Consider the following 18548-nt stretch of genomic DNA (forward strand, 5'->3'; position numbering starts at 1 on the left):
TCATCTCACACCCCTCCCCCCATCTTACACCCTCCCCCCATCTTACACCCCACCCCCTCCCCCTCATCTCACACCCCTCCCCCCATCTTACACCCCCACCCCCATCTTACACCCCTCCCCATCTCACACCCCTCCCCACCTTACACCCCACCCCCTCCCCCTCATCTCACACCTCCCCCCTCATCTCACACCCCTCCCCCCATCTTACAATCCCCCCCACATCTCACCCCCACCCCCTCATCTCACACCCCTCCCCCCATCTCACACCCCACCCCCACCCCCATCTCACACCCCCATCTTACACCCCTCCCCATCTTACACTCCCCCCCAACTTACACCCCACCCCCTCCACATCTCACACCCCTCCCCTTCCACATCTCACACCCCTACCCACCCCCTCCACATCTCACACCCCTCCCCCTCATCTCACACCCCTCCCCATCTCACCCCTCCCCCCATCTTACACTCCCCCCCACATCTCACACCCCTCCCCTTCCACATCTCACACCCCTCCCCCTCATCTCACACCCCTCCCCCCATCTTACACCCCACCCCACATCTCACACCCCCACCCCCACCCCCATCTCACACCCCTCCCCCCATCTTACACCCCACCCCCACCCCCATCTCACACCCCTCCCCCCATCTTACACCCCACCCCCTCCCCCCATCTTACACCCCACCCCCTCCCCCCCACATCTCACACCCCTCCCCATCTCACCCCCCTACCCCCCATCTTACACCCCACCCCCCATCTTACACCCCACCCCCTCCCCCTCATCTCACACCCCACCCCCTCCCCCTCATCTCACACCCCTCCCCCCATCTTACACCCCACCCCACATCTCACACCCCTCCCCCCATCTTACACCCCACCCCCTCCCCCTCATCTCACACCCCTCCCCCCATCTTACACCCCACCCCACATCTCACACCCCTCCCCCCATCTTACACCCCACCCCCTCCCCCTCATCTCACACCCCTCCCCCCATCTTACACTCCCCCCCACATCTCACACCCCTCCCCATCTCACCCCCCTACCCCCCATCTTACACCCCACCCCCTCCCCCTCATCTCACACCCCTCCCCATCTCACCCCCCTACCCCCCATCTTACACCCCACCCCCTCCCCCTCATCTCACACCCCTCCCCCCATCTTACACCCCACCCCACATCTCACACCCCCACCCCCACCCCCATCTCACACCCCTCCCCCCATCTTACACCCCACCCCCTCCCCCTCATCTCACACCCCTCCCCCCATCTTACACTCCCCCCCACATCTCACACCCCTCCCCATCTCACCCCCCTACCCCCCATCTTACACCCCACCCCCTCCCCCTCATCTCACACCCCTCCCCCCATCTTACACTCCCCCCCACATCTCACACCCCTCCCCATCTCACCCCCCTACCCCCCATCTTACACCCCACCCCCTCCCCCTCATCTCACACCCCTCCCCATCTCACCCCTCCCCCCACCTTACACCCCTCCCCCTCATCTCACACCCCTCCCCCCATCTTACACCCCACCCCCACCCCCATCTCACACCTCCCCCCTCATCTCACACCCCTCCCCATCTCACCCCTCCCCCCACCTTACACCCCTCCCCCTCATCTCACACCCCTCCCCCTCATCTCACACCCCTCCCCATCTCACCCCTCCCCCCACCTTACACCCCTCCCCCTCATCTCACACCCCTCCCCATCTCACCCCTCCCCCCATCTTACACCCCACCCCCACCCCCATCTCACACCTCCCCCCTCATCTCACACCCCTCCCCATCTCACCCCTCCCCCCATCTTACACCCCACCCCCACCCCCATCTCACACCTCCCCCCTCATCTCACACCCCTCCCCATCATCTCACACCCCTCCCCATCTCACCGCTCCCCCCACCTTACACCCCTCCCCCTCATCTCACACCCCTCCCCCTCATCTCACACCCCTCCCCCCATCTTACACCCCACCCCCACCCCCTCATCTCACACCCCTCCCCCCATCTTACACCCCACCCCCTCATCTCACACCCCTCCCCCCATCTTACACTCCCCCCCACATCTCACACCCCTCCCCCACCCCCATCTCACACCCCTCCCCATCTTACACCCCACCCCCTCCCCCATCTTACACCCCACCCCCTCCCCCGTCTTACACCCCACCCCCTCATCTCACACCCCTCCCCCCATCTTACACCCCACCCCCACCCCCTCATCTCACACCCCTCCCCATCTTACACCCCACCCCCTCCCCCATCTTACACCCCACCCCCTCATCTCACACCCCTCCCCCCATCTTACACCCCACCCCCACCCCCTCATCTCACACCCCTCCCCATCTCACCCCTCCCCCCATCTTACACCCCACCCCCACCCCCTCATCTCACACCCCTCCCCATCTCACCCCTCCCCCCATCTTACACTCCCCCCCAACTTACACCCCACCCCTCCCCTTCCACATCTCACACCCCTCCCCCTCATCTCACACCCCTCCCCCCATCTTACAATCCCCCCAACTTACACCCCACCCCCTCCCCCCCACATCTCACACCCCTCCCCTTCCACATCTCACACCCCTCCCCCATCTCACACCCCTACCCACCCCCTCCACATCTCACACCCCTCCCCCACCTCACACCCCTCCCCCATCTCACACCCCTACCCACCCCCTCCACATCTCACACCCCTCCCCCACCTCACACCCCTCCCCCACCTCACACCCCTACCCACCCCCTCCACATCTCACACCCCTCCCCCACCTCACACCCCTCCCCACCCCCTCCACATCTCACACCCCTCCCCATCTCACCCCTCCCCCCCAACTTACACCCCACCCCCTCCCCCCCACATCTCACACCCCTCCCCCACCTCACACCCCTACCCACCCCCTCCACATCTCACACCCTTACACACCCCTCCCCATCTCACACCTCCCCTCCCCCACCCCTTCCACCATCCCACACCCCTCCCCACAACCCCCTCCTCCATCCCACACCCCTACCCAACTTCCCACCCCCCTCCCCATTATCCATGGTGAATTTTTTTTTGTTCTGGTCAGCAGTTTATTAACACCTCATGATAGAACCATACAAAATCTTTACAGGCATTGTATCACAGCAAATGACTCCCTCCATAGTAATGACAGGTTGTTACAGGCTACTTATGCTCCATGTAACCACGTCCACCGTATGTCACAAATTCACTTCATAGTCTTAGATCTTTTATTTGAGCCAAATGAACCCCCCCCCCCCCATGCAAGGCTAGAAGTTCTCAGCCATGAGTACAAATTTAACCAGCATCAACACTCTGAAGCTAAAATTCACCAGGAGCTCTCATACTAATATGCAATAATTAGGCAGTTGCCTCTTCAATCATCCAATCAGTATTTTCCACAATAACCTCCATTTATATTTCCTCCTTAAACCTCACCGTCTCCGTTTTCAATGCTCCTTAAAGCCTAATTCTAACCAAGCTTTAGGACATTTGCTGTATCTCCCACATGGCTTGGTGTCAATGCTCCTGTGATTCACACTATAGGCGCTATGTAAATACAAGATGTTGAAGCAAAAAAGCATCCCAAGGCACATCAGGGGCATAATTTGAATAAATCAGGCATCAGAGTGGCCAAAGACAAGAACGTCTGAAAATTGTTTGACAAGAAATTGTGTAATTATCACACATACGATCTGTGGTGTAATGCAAAAACTTCTAGGTGATTTCAAATGGGTGGAATTATTAGACTTCCAAGTGGGTAGAAACATTAGTTTTTTTCCTTTGTTTGCCTTCTATTAATATCAAAATTGTGGACTAATGCATTTGTATAAAATAACCAGTGACCTCAGAATTCAGTGCGGTTAGTTCGTGTTAATCCAGACTAACAATAGAACATGACTTTGCTGGATTATGTACAGGTGAAGCTTTACAAACTATTTTCTAATTTGACCCCATTTTAATTCACCACCACCACCTTCTCAAGGGCAATTAGGGATGGGCAAAGGCCGGCTTTGCCAGCAAAGTCCAGAAAAGTGTTGAAAATTAACATGAACCCCCAGATACCAGTAAAAAAAAAATAAAGCATACTAACATTTGGTTATATTGTTAAAGTTTGCATATGATAGTTCAACATATGTGTGAAAATCTGTTTCTAAAATGGTCATGGGCTGAATGTATCCACTTTCATACTGCCCATAATCATTATGTTTTGTATGGAAAGAGAAGTATTTTCTTACCCATGGAGATTAAATAATTCAGCAGCAAGCTTTTGTAAGTTTAAAAAAGGTTGTTTCTTCTCACACACTTATGAAGAATTAGCGTAATGTCTCTCACATTCATTTACACACACAAAAGATTGGATACAGATAAAGATAATGTACTTTTAGATTTATTACTTCAGTCTCTTGATTTATAATTTCTGGTGTCCCACTTAGCAGGCCTGTGATTTCTTGAATGGATTTATGATTTAAAGTTGAAGTTAAGGTCTTGTAAAGCAAAGGGTTCACAGCAGGTTGTGAGGTTTCTTGTATTCAAATATCTAGGATGATCCACAGGTGAACTATGAAATCTGGAACAGGTCAAGTACTTTGGCTGCTTAATGCCTTAGTTAGTTTTGGGTCTGAATCACAGACCGGCTGAACTAATGGTTCCGATCAACAAACTACTCTTAGCTGGTCTTTAAAACAAAGAAAACATGGCTGTCTCACCATGTGGCTCTTCGCAATTGCAAGGTCTTTTCCAAATAATGCATGTTTAAGTTGATTCCGCAATCTGTTATAGGTTAACACTTCTGAGGTACACCTAGCTTGGATGGGTGAGGCCATCATGATACAATGGGAGGTTGATGGTGGCCATTCACTTCCATCTGCCACAAATGGGAGTTTCAGTCTCCGCTTTTGTTCAATATCAAACATGAAACCGGCAGTCTGGAAACTCATCTTTTATGTTGGCCTAACCTTGAAGAGTGGTGTGTGAATTTCACAGATGGTTGTGAGGGATCCTCATCTAAGCCTATTTGATTAGATATTTGCTGGAGACTTGATAGTGTGTGTAGCCCAAATGTTAAAAGTCACATGATTTGCAGCAGCCATTTTAACAGCTTGTTTGTGTCCAAATTTTTTTTTTTTAAAAAAGATATCGGCTGAAAGTTCATAATGGTATGCCTGTATTGGACATGAAAAAGTACTTGAAAAGATGCTATTTTATGTATTTGTGCAAGTCTGAGCCAAACTCCATATTCCACGATAACAAGATTCAGCAAAGCCCCTCATCCCCACACCCCTCTTCCCAATCTGCCGCCTCCACTCACTCAGCAGTCCCTTCCTTCACTCTCTCGTACCATGTCCCCATTCATGCCCTCCTCGCCACACAGAACCCTTCCTTCCCTACCCAGACTCACCCACCCACTTGTCAGACAGTGAGGAGGAACCCAGTCCGTGCTGGCTCGTCAGCGAATGGCTGTGGAATTCCTTCGGCCTGTGCCATTGAATCCACACTGCCAAGGAAAGACAAGCCACCTTTAAGCAATAAAAGCTCCAGCCCCAGGGACCAGAGAGCGGAGGAACACAGCCTTTTCCAGCACTGGGTGCTTGTGTCCCAAGTAAGCGGAGCCAACACAAAATGACAACTGTTGCTGAAAGCAGGACATGGGCAAGACCACGGCCAGCTGTAATCTTTCCCCTCCCCCCACAGCTGGAGCCTGAAGTCAAGTGCTGGGCTGAGACTGAGTCACTCCATCAGTAATGAGGCCTCAGATTTGGCAAAAAGATCCAGTCATCTTGCACCAGGAAGATGGCCCAGTGCAGGAAGACACGCTGCAGACTGCACGTGGGAGCAGCAGCTACTGGGGTCACAGCCTCTACATCTCCCAATCAGAAAGCCGTAGATCAGCAGAGAGGGTCTGTGACAGTTCTCCCGGGCCAGGCAGAGGTTGGGGGGAAAAAATTTAAAAAGGACAGAATTCTGTGATCCAAGATTTGAAATTGTGGAAATTTTTCATCCCTCAATGTTTTTTAGAATCAAAGCCTGCCCAAATAAATAAGTGTGAAGGGTCTTAACGGTGAATGGCTTAGGCACAATATGAGGCAGAGGCAACAGAAGACATAGCCACACAATGGGGTGAAAGGCATTCACAGAAGGTTAGAGATGGTAAAAGTTAGAGGGAGGGGTGTTGGAGAGAAAGATACAGAAATAGGGTGGGTAACACAATGATGGGATTAAAACAGAGTTCAATTTTAAGCAAGAGCCAATGTAACCTGGCAATGGTGACATTACTAAGTGAGCAGGTTGGAATACTGACACCAGTTTTAGATAAGCTAGAAGCTTAAGAGGGTGGAAAATAGGAACATCAGAATAGTTCAACTTGGAAATGACAACAGCACAGGTGAAGACTCCAGCAGCAGACAGGCTGAGGTTACAGTAGCGATGCAGAGGATATGGGATCGAAAGCTTAACTTGGGGTCAAAAACGATATAGTAGTACATATACATTTCTGAAACCTGTATTGTCAAAAAGTCTTTAATCCACCTACAGAAAGCATTGAGGGTTTAATAAGACTGCTTCAATTGACCAAAGGAAAATCAAACCCAAGGTACACTACCAAAAGAATTCATCTTTCATTTTAAAACTTTATTGAAATATTTATACAGCTCTTCCTGAAATCAGTTTAGATGATGCCAATCTGTAAAACAAGAAAAGGACCAGTGAACAAAGCTGGAGTATATAAAATACACCATTTCACAATGACCATGCAAGACAAATCATCATTCCAGTACTTCAAAGGTGTATACCACAAATCCCATGCATACTAAGTTACCAATCATTGGAAAGTGTGTGGGAGGCACTGATACAAAGGAATGCACATTTGTACAAGAAGCAAAACGGGAACATCACTCTGGAGAATATTATCTGTGCTGAGCTTATCTCAAGAATAGAAGATGCTGCTGATACACAGTAATAAATGCTGCCGCAGTGGGAAAGCAGGGAAAACTGTGTTAAAGAACAAGGATTTTTTTTTTCAAGGGTTCAGTTTCTGTTCAAAAGAATGGGAACAGAACAGATGGGTCTCTTGAAGAATTAAGGAACAGGGAGTCATTGAGGTGTGGCTTGCCGGTGATAAATGAATCCAGAAAATTCAGGCAGAGTGTAACGACTACCAAAGGACATTGGAAGTTTTGACCTGGCAAGGTAGGGAGAGGTGAACATCCGCTGGAAAGCTGGCAGCAACTTTGTGACTGTTCCTTTCATGCTACATGTGTGTCAGAAGTGTAATGTAAAACTGTTTTGTAAGATATATTTTGGTTGCATTTATTAATGTGAAATTTAATTTTAGTATGATGCATCAGTTGCATCATTAATCTATGGCGATTTTAGTTTGTTACTGTACAAGTATTTTTAAAGAAAAGAGAGACCTTTGGTTATTTTCATTGAGATGAATTTCCCAAACAACCAAAGTTATCAGGCTCTACAGGGATTGTAACACTATGCACCTTCTTGAAGAGAACTTCAGGTGTTACATACCTGTGTGCACACCCTCGATGGGGCACAAATGGAAACAGGAAAAACTGATCCCACTCCCAGCTGAGCCATAAATTCTAGCTGGCCCTCAAAAGGATTACATTACACACTCTACCAGATGTTCCTACACACCTACCATCACTCGTGCAGTCCTATTTGTATTTTGGTTGGAGGAAACAAGCAATTTGTTCCTTTACAGTGAAATGATGGTGCCTGAGAATTCTATCCTTTTACATGACAATTCTGGAGAAATTAAAATTGCAGTAAGGTTTTTATGTAACTTAAGTGAACATGGGCAGAGAATAACCAATTGAGGAGGAAATAAATTAAGTCAGGACTCACATCACTTGTCGACCTTGGAAAGTACACTTATCAAGTCCTACCAGCATTTGTTAACAAGGCTTATATGTGAATAGCCAGTTGGCAAGGAGCACAGGGCTGCTGGTGTCCAGTGAACCTACTCTCAAGTTAGTCAGCAGGTGTTGGGGCGGGGGGGGAGTGAATAAAACTAAAAACATTAAAGTTATTACCTTATTAGCAACATCCAATGCATCATAGTCTGGGGCCAGACGGACGTAAGCTTTCTTCTCACCGTCGGGCCTAAAAGAGAGACCGATCATCATAAACCAGAGACAAAAAAAGCACGAGATAAATGCATAACCCAAGGTTTGTCATTGTGCATCAGCGGTTCCTTTGAATCAATTTCTTCACATCGATCAGGTGAAACAGTTTCCATCATTTTGCACAATGACCCAGTGGCATCTACACAATTTCAAAGTTCTAACACGATCACAAGACAGGTTTGGACAAAAGCTCAAGGTCAGACAGTCTCACTCTGTCTGTCTCATTCAGAGAACCAATACTAGCCTTTAATCCATTTTGTAAAACTCTATATAAGAAAAAACAAGTCTGAACCTTATTTAGTAATTTGCAAAGCATACCCCTCCAGTCAGAACTTCAACCCCCTGCTCTGGAACCTGTACGATTCACTTACATCATGGGAACCAGATTTCAACATGCTTTCCTGGTATAGTTTTTATCAGGGCAATACAATGTGTGCAAGCAGCACTATCTCCAGAATGTAACTCAGATCATTTAACAATGTAATCTAGCAGCACGGTTATATATTGACATCTCAGTGACTAGACATGAACAAGTCAATGCACACCATTAGGTTTCTTTACCCTGGAAAGTTCTACCTCATCATGGCGTGCACAGATTTGTTTTACCTTCTAACAAGAAACAACAGTTGGAAGTCACCTGCTCTTTTGAATTCTTGAGTCTTTAAAATGAATCTTTTGGTACATTTTAAAGTGAAATATTCCTTCACAGAAGTCATATGATCCTAAATTAAGTAATCCAGAAAAATGAAACATCTAACATTGTATAACACTGGATATATTATTGTCTAAATAAAAGCCCATTTCACCATTTCTTCCCTGATGTAGAATTTATCAGCACCTCTTAAAATAATTCCAAATGCACGTTCTACTTCAACAGACAGGGTCTATAATACTGACAACTGTCAAAAAAAAAAATTGTACATAATCTTAAACTGTCCACGCAACTGACAAGAGTGCTGGAAATTGGATAACTGTACAACTATATATGTGGCACTGAAGATCAGCCACTCCGCATATGTATAGTAATTTGCTATCAAGTTCATGGACAAATTTCTAAAGCCTGCTTTAAGCATCAAGTAGCATGCAAGTGAATTTAAACACAAATGCACCAGGAATAAGGTTTCTCTTTGCAATAAACCAAAGCATTTGAAGTAGTCTGCCCTCATGTAGACATATCCCATGGCACTATCCTGAAGAGCTCAGTTCTCCCATATCCTGGCCCATATTTACCCCTCAACCAACATCACTAAGTAGTAGTCCTCGTAGGCAGCAATCTTTTAGAAATAACTAAACTGACAATAACTTTCCCTCATATGTGTACCTTGTTAATGAGGTCTAACTTTTTTTTAAAAATGCTGCACTAAATCATTAATGAAGAACCTCTCTGGTTTTGAAAACCAATTTTATATTTGTGTAATGTCAAGTTTTACCCATTATCATAAAAATCCCATGGTTCAATATTACAATTCTTAAGTTTGATATTTGAAGCCTGTTTCTGCCCCAATTTTTCTATAAACTTTAAACAGTGAAATCAAATGAGGGATCAGTGCAGTTTTACTGTCTGTGAGAACACGTCAATGAGACTGGCTGCTAAACCTGCTTGAAGACAATTATTGCCAGACTCCTGGAGATCTCAGCAACGAGTCAGATTCAAACGGACAAGGGGAAAAGGAATATCCACGCTGCAGAGACCAGTATATCTTCGTGGGCAGCCTTCTTGAAGGCCAGTAGCCAAGTGCCAACACTTTGCAACTGACTGCATTTGATTTCACTGCTGTCTGCAAACTGGCTGCCAATGTTTCCTATATTGCATTTATATTAGTGTAAATCTTAGTTAACTGTCAAAAGTAACCAATTTTTCTGATGCATACAATGATCTCAAGCAAATCCGGTACAAGAGACAAATTTTAATTTACACACAGCCTTCAAAGTAAAGTACAATGATATTGGGATTCACATACCTTTAAGCATGCTCTCCAACTTTGTATATTACTTAATGGACTATATCTCGCAACATGGTATTGTAAACTTTTTCCAGTCACAATCCACTTCAAACCACCACAGAGCCCCCAATATTAATCCTGATGGTTGTTCGGTAACTTGTCTCACCCACAACCAAGTGCTCGGCTGTATTTTACTGGATATTCATTTACTGAACACTCTCTGCAGCATTGTCACCAAGCTGGCAACTAGCTTAGTGTTACACTGAAAGTGTTCACTATTTCCAACTGCACTATTTTAAAAGTTCAAATGGACAAAGCATAAACATTTCACTGGTCTATCTTACTGAAATCCCAATGACAACACTACTCGATATCCCCGTTAGGCAATTCGAATGGAAGCTCAAGGGATTATTAATCAGAAAACCCACTAAATGTAGCGTATAAATACATTATATGCACCCCACTGACTTATGTGATTTGGGAATTCTTTGTTTCCTCCCAATTTCAGACCATTTTCCAAATACTCCAAGAACTATTTATACGTTTTCAAGTTCGACATACGTTTGCAATATATTTCACTTCAAAAAAAAAATCTGTTAAGAACTTAAACATTCAGTATTCAATTTCAATATCGCATTGCTCACCTGATAAGAGTGTTGACTTTAGCTACATCGATATCATACAGTTTCTTGACAGCCTGTTTTATCTGATGTTTATTGGCCTTGATGTCAACAATGAAAACCAAAGTATTGTTGTCCTCGATTTTCTTCATAGCAGACTCAGTGGTCAGAGGGAACTTAATGATAGCATAATGGTCCAATCTGAATAAGACATGCAAAAAAGTTTGCATTTTAAAATCTGGTTCTTAAGAAGGTAGATAAAAGCTCACTATTGGAAAAGAGGAAATCAACATTTCAAAAGGGATTACTAAATATCAATGCTAAACTAAATTGCTTGTATCTGCAGATTAAGGTGCATCAGCATAAAATTGTGATAATCATAAATTCTCATGCTTTGATCGCTAAAATACATCATTTGCACCAATTATGTTCCTGCAGATTCTTAACTCAGGGAGATTAATAGCCACCCATAACTTCTCCATTTTTCTTGTTGTAAAGCAATAACAGCCTATATGCAAAAATAAAACACTTAAAGCCACTAACATCATTATTCCAAACCTTAAACAGGAGACTAGTCAATTCTATAATGCGTCAGTGAATGAATGTAACTTAAGGAAAGCACAGTACCACAATAGTAGAACACAAGGTGCCCAAATTTGATCCCGGATCTATGTTAAGTTAGGGAATCTTAACTGGAACAGCACCATAATCAGTCTGTGTCCACTACCAGCCACACTGAAAAACCCACACAACAATGCATTGCATCAGAGTTTGAAAGAGAACCCACATGGCTGAGGATCCTATTCTTTGACATAATTTACCTCAGCCTTCTTAAACATACAATTGCATCTCTAATTTTTTTCCAGTTCTGATGAAAGGTCAGCAATCTGAAATGTTAATTCTATTTCCCCCCTCTCTTGCTTTCAAAGGATGCCTGACATGTGGAGCATTTTCAGCAATTTCTGTTTTTAACTTCTCATTTCCAGCATCTGCAGTTTTTAGCTTTGCTCCAGAAATTAAGTTGTGACTTTTACCCTCTCTGCTTCAAGAAGTGCTGAAAGATCAAAACAAGTCCTCACTGCAATAGAATGAGCTAAAATAAAATTTTAAGCCATTTGAAGACATACTTGTTCCTCCTGGGAGCACTCTTTCTGGGGTACTTGGGTTGCCTTCTCAGTCTGAGTGTCTTTGGTCTCCTGAAGGTAGGTGTCGTCCTAATTTTCTTCTGCCTGTGACTATGAACCCCCTTCAAAATGGCCTTCTTTGCTTTCAAGGCCTTGGACTTAGCCTCAGTCTTGGCAGGGACAGCTAAAGAGGAAAATCAGTCTTCAATTATAACTCCTATACCTTACCTTCCCCCCCCCCCCCCCCCCAATAAACACAAACACCTATTTCCAAGCACAAAGTTTGTTACATGCAAGTTGACATTCAACATCATAGCAATCTTAAAAAAGACACAGGTCTCTCAGGATTAACCCGTATAAATTTGATCATATTCATTTTAACTTAAAATGAGCGGAATTTTCCCTCAAATATTAAAACTGCCAGGTGATAGGCTCACAACGTGGGCTCTAGACTCCCACTGACCCAGTTTTCACGATTACCTCCATAGTCCCTTGTCGATAGGTTTGGAGTTCACCAACACTGCTAAATTACCAAGTAATGGCACTTAACACAGAAACACTACCATCAGATAATCCAAGACAAAACAAAATTACTCCTCATGTCAAAGCATTCAGATCGCTGGCTACAGGGGGTGGGAGGATCTGGGTCCATTTACACAGGAGCAGCCGAGGAGATCTCCGTCATATCCAACGGATCACTGGGATCATATTTACTGGCAAGAGGTACCGGACCCTGAGCTGTTGGGTCTGTGTTGCGGCTGAGTCGGTGCAGCCGCGAAGGGGACACGAGGGAAACACTTCAATTCTGGAGCCAGGCCCGACACAGCAACTTACCCCCCCCACCCCCACCCCCCAACCCCGCACCCTACCCCCCCCCCCCCCCCACCCCCACCCCCAACCCCAAGCCCGCACCCTACCCCCCCCCCCCCCCACCCCCAACCCCGGGCCCGCACCCTACCCCCCCCCACCCCCCCCCCCAACCCCGGGCCCGCACCCTACCCCCCCCCCCACCCTCCCCCCCAACCCCGGGCCCGCACCCTACCCCCCCCCACCCCCACCCCCCAACCCCGGGCCCGCACCCTACCCCCCCCCCCCACCCCCAACCCCAAGCCCGCACCCTACCCCCCCCCCCACCCCCCCCCCCAACCCCGGGCCCGCACCCTACCCCCCCCCACCCCACCCCCCACCCCACCCCCCCCCCAACCCCAACCCCGGGCCCGCACCCTACCCCCCCCCCCCCCCCAACCCCAACCCCGGGCCCGCACCCTACCCCCCCCCCCCAACCCCGGGCCCGCACCCTACCCCCCCCCCCCACCCCCCCCCCAACCCCGGGCCCGCACCCTACCCCCCCCCCCCCCACCCCCCACCCCAACCCCGGGCCCGCACCCTACCCCCCCCCCCCACCCCCCCACCCCAACCCCGGGCCCGCACCCTACCCCCCCCCCCCACCCCCCACCCCAACCCCGGGCCCGCACCCTACCCCCCCCCCCCACCCCCCCCCCCCAACCCCGGGCCCGCACCCTACCCCCCCCCCCCACCCCCCCCCCAACCCCGGGCCCGCACTCTACCCCCCCCCCCACCCCCCCCCCAACCCCGGGCCCGCACTCTACCCCCCCCCCCCCCCACCCCCCCCCCCCAACCCCGGGCCCGCACCCTACCCCCCCCCCCCAACCCCGGGCCCGCACTCTACCCCCCCCCCCACCCCCCACCCCAACCCCGGGCCCGCACCCTACCCCCCCCCCACCCCCCACCCCAACCCCGGGCCCGCACCCTACCCCCCTCCCCACCCCCACCCCAACCCCGGGCCCGCACCCTACCCCCCCCCCCAACCCCGGGCCCGCACCCTACCCCCCCCCCAACCCCGGGCCCGCACCCTACCCCCCCCCCCCACCCCCCCCCCCAACCCCGGGCCCGCACCCTACCCACCCCCCACCCCCCCCCCACCCCCACCCCCCAACCCCGGGCCCGCACCCTACCCCCCACCCCCACCCCCAACCCCAACCCCGGGCCCGCACTCTACCCCCCCCCCCACCCCCCCCCCAACCCTGGGCCCGCACCCTACCCACCCCCACCACCCCCCCAACCCCGGGCCCGCACCCTACCCCCCCCCACCCCCCACCCCAACCCCGGGCCCGCACTCTACCCACCCCCCACCCCCCCCCCAACCCCGGGCCCGCACCCTACCCCCCCCCCCCCCCACCCCCCCCCAACCCTGGGCCCGCACCCTACCCACCCCCACCACCCCCCCAACCCCGGGCCCGCACCCTACCCCCCCCCCCCCACCCCCCCCCAACCCCGGGCCCGCACCCTACCCCCCCCCCACCCCAACCCCAAGCCCGCACCCTACCCCCCCCCACCCCCACCCCCAACCCACCCGGGCCCGCACCCTACCCCCCCCCCCCACCCCCCCCCCAACCCCGGGCCCGCACCCTACCCCCCACCCCACCCCAACCCCAAGCCCGCACCCTACCCCCCCCCACCCCCACCCCCAACCCCAACCCCGGGCCCGCACCCTACCCACCCCCCACCCCCCCCCCCAACCCCGGGCCCGCACCCTACCCCCCCCCCACCCCCAACCCCAACCCCGGGCCCGCACCCTACCCGGCCCCAGGCCTCAGGCCCCAGGCCTCAGGCCTCAGGCCTCAGGCCCCGCAATAATCACCACCACGTTGCTGGGCGGCGGGTCCGAGCGGGACCGCAGCTTAAATGCCTCAGCAACACCATTCAAACTGAACAACCCCGGCCCCGGCCCCGGCCCCCGCCCCCGCCCCCGCCGCCTCTCGTCCAGAAAAGGCGCCTCTTGCCGCAGGTGAAGCGGGAGCCGTTGTGTCGCTCGCTGGGGTCGGAAAGCAGCCGCTTGCGTCGCCGCCCCCACCCCCCACCTCTCCCGCACCCTCACCTTCCTTCTTCGCCTTCGGAGCCATCTTAGAAAAAGAGGGCGAGCACGGGGCCGCCCGGCCTAAAGTACAGGGAGCGGCAGGAGATCTCGCGAGAGTTCCGGCGGGGGTTGTGGTTGGGGGGGGGGGGGGGGGGGAGGTCCCGCTGTGCAAGGCCTTGTGGGAGTTGTAGTCCTGCCTCTGGGTTTACTGTTGGTTATGACTTCTGTGGTTACATGACAATCTCTTCTAAAGCCTTTCATTTGCTCTGAAATATTTACCAAGCATGATCAGAAGAATTGAGGTTGTAGGTGGGAGGAGACTGGACAAGGGGAGAGAGATTGGAGCCAAGATAGGAAGAAATGAGCTCTGGGGGGGGTTACAGGAACAGGCTGACTCGATCGGTCTGCCAGGACAGTCCTGTTTGTGGATTTTGGGCAGGAGGTAGAAGCGGGCTGTCCGGGTTTATGCGACTGTGAGGTTGGAAGCTGTGGAGGGAAAGATCTCCAGAGGGCGTGGGGTCAGTGACAGTGCTGGAAACAATGGCTCGATGTTTGGCGGTGGGGGTCATGGTCCAGGGAGAGGTAGGAGGAAGTGTCTGCGAGTTGACGCTCAGCCTCTGCGAGGTAGAGGTCAGCACGCCAGACAACAACAGCACCACCCTTGTCGGCAGGTTTGATAATAAAGCCAGGGCTGGACCTAAGAGAACGGAGTGCAGCAAGTTCAGAAGGAGACAGGTTAGAGTGGGTGAGAGGAGCAGAGAAACTGAGGCAGCTGATGTCACACCAACAGTTCTCAATGAAAAGATCAAGAGCGGGTAAGAGGCCAGAGGGAGGGGTCCAGGTGGAGGGAGAATACTCTGAAGAAGAGTCGTACGGACTCGAAACGTTAACTCTGTTTCTCTCTCCTCAGATGCTCTCAGACCTGCTGAGTTTTTCCAATATTTTCTGTTTCTATTTCAGATTTCCAGCATCCGCTGTATTTTGCTTTTATGATCAGAAGAGTTGGCACAGGCTCGCAGAAGGCCTCTTTCCATGCTGTTTTATTCTACGATATGCCTACCTCTGTTAATATATTAAAAAATTGACATCTGCACCAACATCCTGTCAACTTTCCATTATCATGGAAATTGCCTATTTAAACTTGTCATCCTGTAATTACAGTCGCCCAACAGTGGAAATGTTCCCATCACTCCATTTGGCAAGAGGGCATAATTACAGTATGACCATTTACACAGGCATTGGCCATTATAAATGAGAACATTCAAATTTATAATGGGAATATAAAAATGACAGAATGTTTGACTTTGAAATGGATTGAATTCCAACAGTGTAATGTAGTCCAGTTATCCCCTGTCTCAATGACATTTGGTCTTGATTCCCCTTGAGCAATACACAGGTAAATGACTGCAGATAATATATTAAAATTCTTTTGTCTATATGCACTTCTATCATACTTCTCAGTGGGAGTCTTTGTTCATGAAGATAGCTGCATCCCTCTCTAATTTTGTATATATTTATGTGACTGGTGAAAAAGTACTTCTTATTACCATGTTCAGTCTTTTTTCCAGGTTCCAGTTGCCCATTAGAGTGAGGGAAACTGCTGATGGCGATCATAGAGTTGTAGAATCATAGAAAGCTTACAGCACAGAAAGAGGCCACTCGGCCCATCATGTCTGTGCTGGCTGAAAAACAAGCCACCCAGCCTAATCCCACTTTCCAGCATTTGGTTCGTAGGCTTGGAGGTTGCAGCACCGGAGATACATATCCGGACACATTTAAATGAGTTGAGGGTTTCGGCTTCTAGTACCCTTCCAGTCCCCTACCATCCTCTGGGTGAAAAGGTTTTCCTCATCTCCTCTCTAATCTTTCTACCAATCACTTTAAATCTATGTCTCCTAGTTACTGACTCCCTCTGGCAAGGAAAATAGGCCCTTCCTATCCATTCTATCCAAGCTCCTCACAATTCTGTACATCTCAATCAAATATACCCCCAGCCTCCTCTGTTCCATATGTGATGTGCATTAAAATAAGAGGATTCAAATTTTTCACCCCTTGGGGATTTGACTTATCAGTTATTGCAGCTCCAGGGATATGAGAAATTTGAATCTTCAGTTTTAAGTGCACATACTATTTACTGACACCAATGCTTTCATATGCTGCTCTCCATAATGCCTTTACTCTCCAACCTTCAAGAAGTGTTGCTCTTCACTTTCCTTATTGTTCTTTCCTCTCCAAAGAACATCTAATGGTTAACGGCTGAAGCTAAGGTCAGGGCTGAGTGAATGTATGATAAGGAATATAAAATATCTTTATTTTCTGCTCCTCCCACTCAACATCTTCAGGTGGGGGGAAGCAAGTGACCTGCTTCCACATAAACAAATGTTGCTGGGATCTGATTACAAAATAGTGTGAGTGCGATCCAGAAATCAGACCCCACGCAATTACATATAGATCCCAAAATAGAACAGTAAGTTACCCTTCACAAGCACATGTACGTCATAAAAAATGATCCCATAAATGCCATTGTCAAAGAAAGCTTAATCATTTCACTTCATTTATTAAACGGTTGGGATATGTTCAGTATACCTTCAAAAGATTTGGAGTGATTTGCTTTAACAGGCACTCCCCAGCCACTGGAAACTCTGTGCTGGTTTCACACCATAGCAGTCTTTAGCTTGTAAGAAATGAACACCCCTAAAATTCAGGTCCATCCAGTTATGTTGAAAGAAAGCTCTGGGAAGCATCTTTAGGCTTTTTGATTTGTGCATTCTGAAGGATATGGAAGTTTGCAAATTTGCATTATTGATCTTAACTCATTCTTTGGAAATTAAGTTGTGTGTTTGTTTGTTCTTAAATCCCTTCTCAATAGTATATCAGTCATCTTGTGGCAGGTGATAATTCCAATAAGCTGCAGCACAGTGGAAAGTGTTCTCTTGTCAACCTCTACATCATGAGGACTCGAAACATCAACTGTACTCTTCTCCACCAATACTGCCAGACCTGCTGAGTTTTTCCAGGTTTTTTTAATTTTGGTTTTGGATTTCCAACATCCGCAGTTTTTTGTTTTTATCTCTACATCTTATTATTGTGTTTACTTAGAAATTGGGCATATAAAGGCATGCTCCAGACCATTGTGTGCACAAGGTCCACTCCAGGAGTTCTCTTTCTTCTTTGTCCTGTGGCAAAGTTAATATTCAGATGGCCGATGTACATTGCTGGCTGTATTTTAATTATAATTGTCAATTTATTAAAAGGGAATGTTTGTCCTAAATGGATTTCATTGTTGGGTTGCATTCCATGTTGAGCTACCCAAAATATAACCCACTCTTTGGCTCCCTGGGATTCCAGCAGGATCATGTTGTATGAAGATGTTATGGCAGTCACTGTCTCAAAATATAATTTCCATTATTATTAAGCCAGGAAAATGTGAACGCCACAAAAAAAATCAATATCACAATAGATTGTTTTGTGTGATGTATGTCCGCTTGGATATTGTTTATTAGAAACCATCTTTAGTGGAAGAGTTGTCTTTATAACCCACTGGCTTCCTCAGGGTTTCCGATTTTCTTGCTCACTGCATTGTAGTATAGAGTAGAGGCAGTTGGGACTCTGAGGTATCATCTCACATAATTTATCATCAGATACTGCAACCAAGACTCTTCTGCCAATGCCCGTGTCCAAGTGTGGCATAACTCCGACGCAAGCCTCTGACACAATTGCAACCCAGCCCAGTTTGCAAGGCCAGCATTCATCAAAGGTGACCTTCTGCTGTCAAGGGGGAAGCCTGCTATTCCACAGCTTCAAAATCCCACCATTGCTGTAGCACTTGTTCAGACCCCACAGGAGGTAGCT

The 18548-nt window shown here is 49.4% G+C and overlaps 2 protein-coding genes and 1 non-coding gene across 3 annotated transcripts in view; 1 reads left to right on the forward strand and 2 right to left on the reverse strand.

The window, feature by feature from the left end:
* Window positions 1-6599: 6599 nt before the first annotated feature.
* On the reverse strand, window positions 6600-14803 carry rpl23a (ribosomal protein L23a). The gene is made up of 5 exons (XM_041198259.1): window positions 14718-14803; window positions 11822-12002; window positions 10719-10895; window positions 8039-8108; window positions 6600-6672 (listed from the first exon to the last, which is right to left on the reverse strand). Exons 1-5 carry the CDS (start codon window positions 14740-14742, stop codon window positions 6658-6660), a joined length of 468 nt encoding a protein of 155 aa, XP_041054193.1. The 5' UTR covers window positions 14743-14803; the 3' UTR covers window positions 6600-6657.
* Window positions 11046-11116, reverse strand: LOC121283694. The gene has a single exon (XR_005944340.1). It is a non-coding gene; the product is annotated as a small nucleolar RNA Z17 (small nucleolar RNA).
* A 320-nt stretch (window positions 14804-15123) lies between the features above and the next one.
* LOC121282743 (ras-related protein Rab-34-like) overlaps window positions 15124-18548 on the forward strand; it is a 66682-nt gene continuing 63257 nt past the window's right edge. Inside the window, exon 1 of the mRNA XM_041196486.1 lies at window positions 15124-15214. The gene's annotated coding sequence lies outside the window, so the exon portion shown is untranslated. The remainder of the gene's footprint in view (window positions 15215-18548) is intronic.

Source organism: Carcharodon carcharias, chromosome 10, assembly GCF_017639515.1.
Source record: "Carcharodon carcharias isolate sCarCar2 chromosome 10, sCarCar2.pri, whole genome shotgun sequence".
Classification (NCBI taxonomy): domain Eukaryota; kingdom Metazoa; phylum Chordata; class Chondrichthyes; order Lamniformes; family Lamnidae; genus Carcharodon; species Carcharodon carcharias.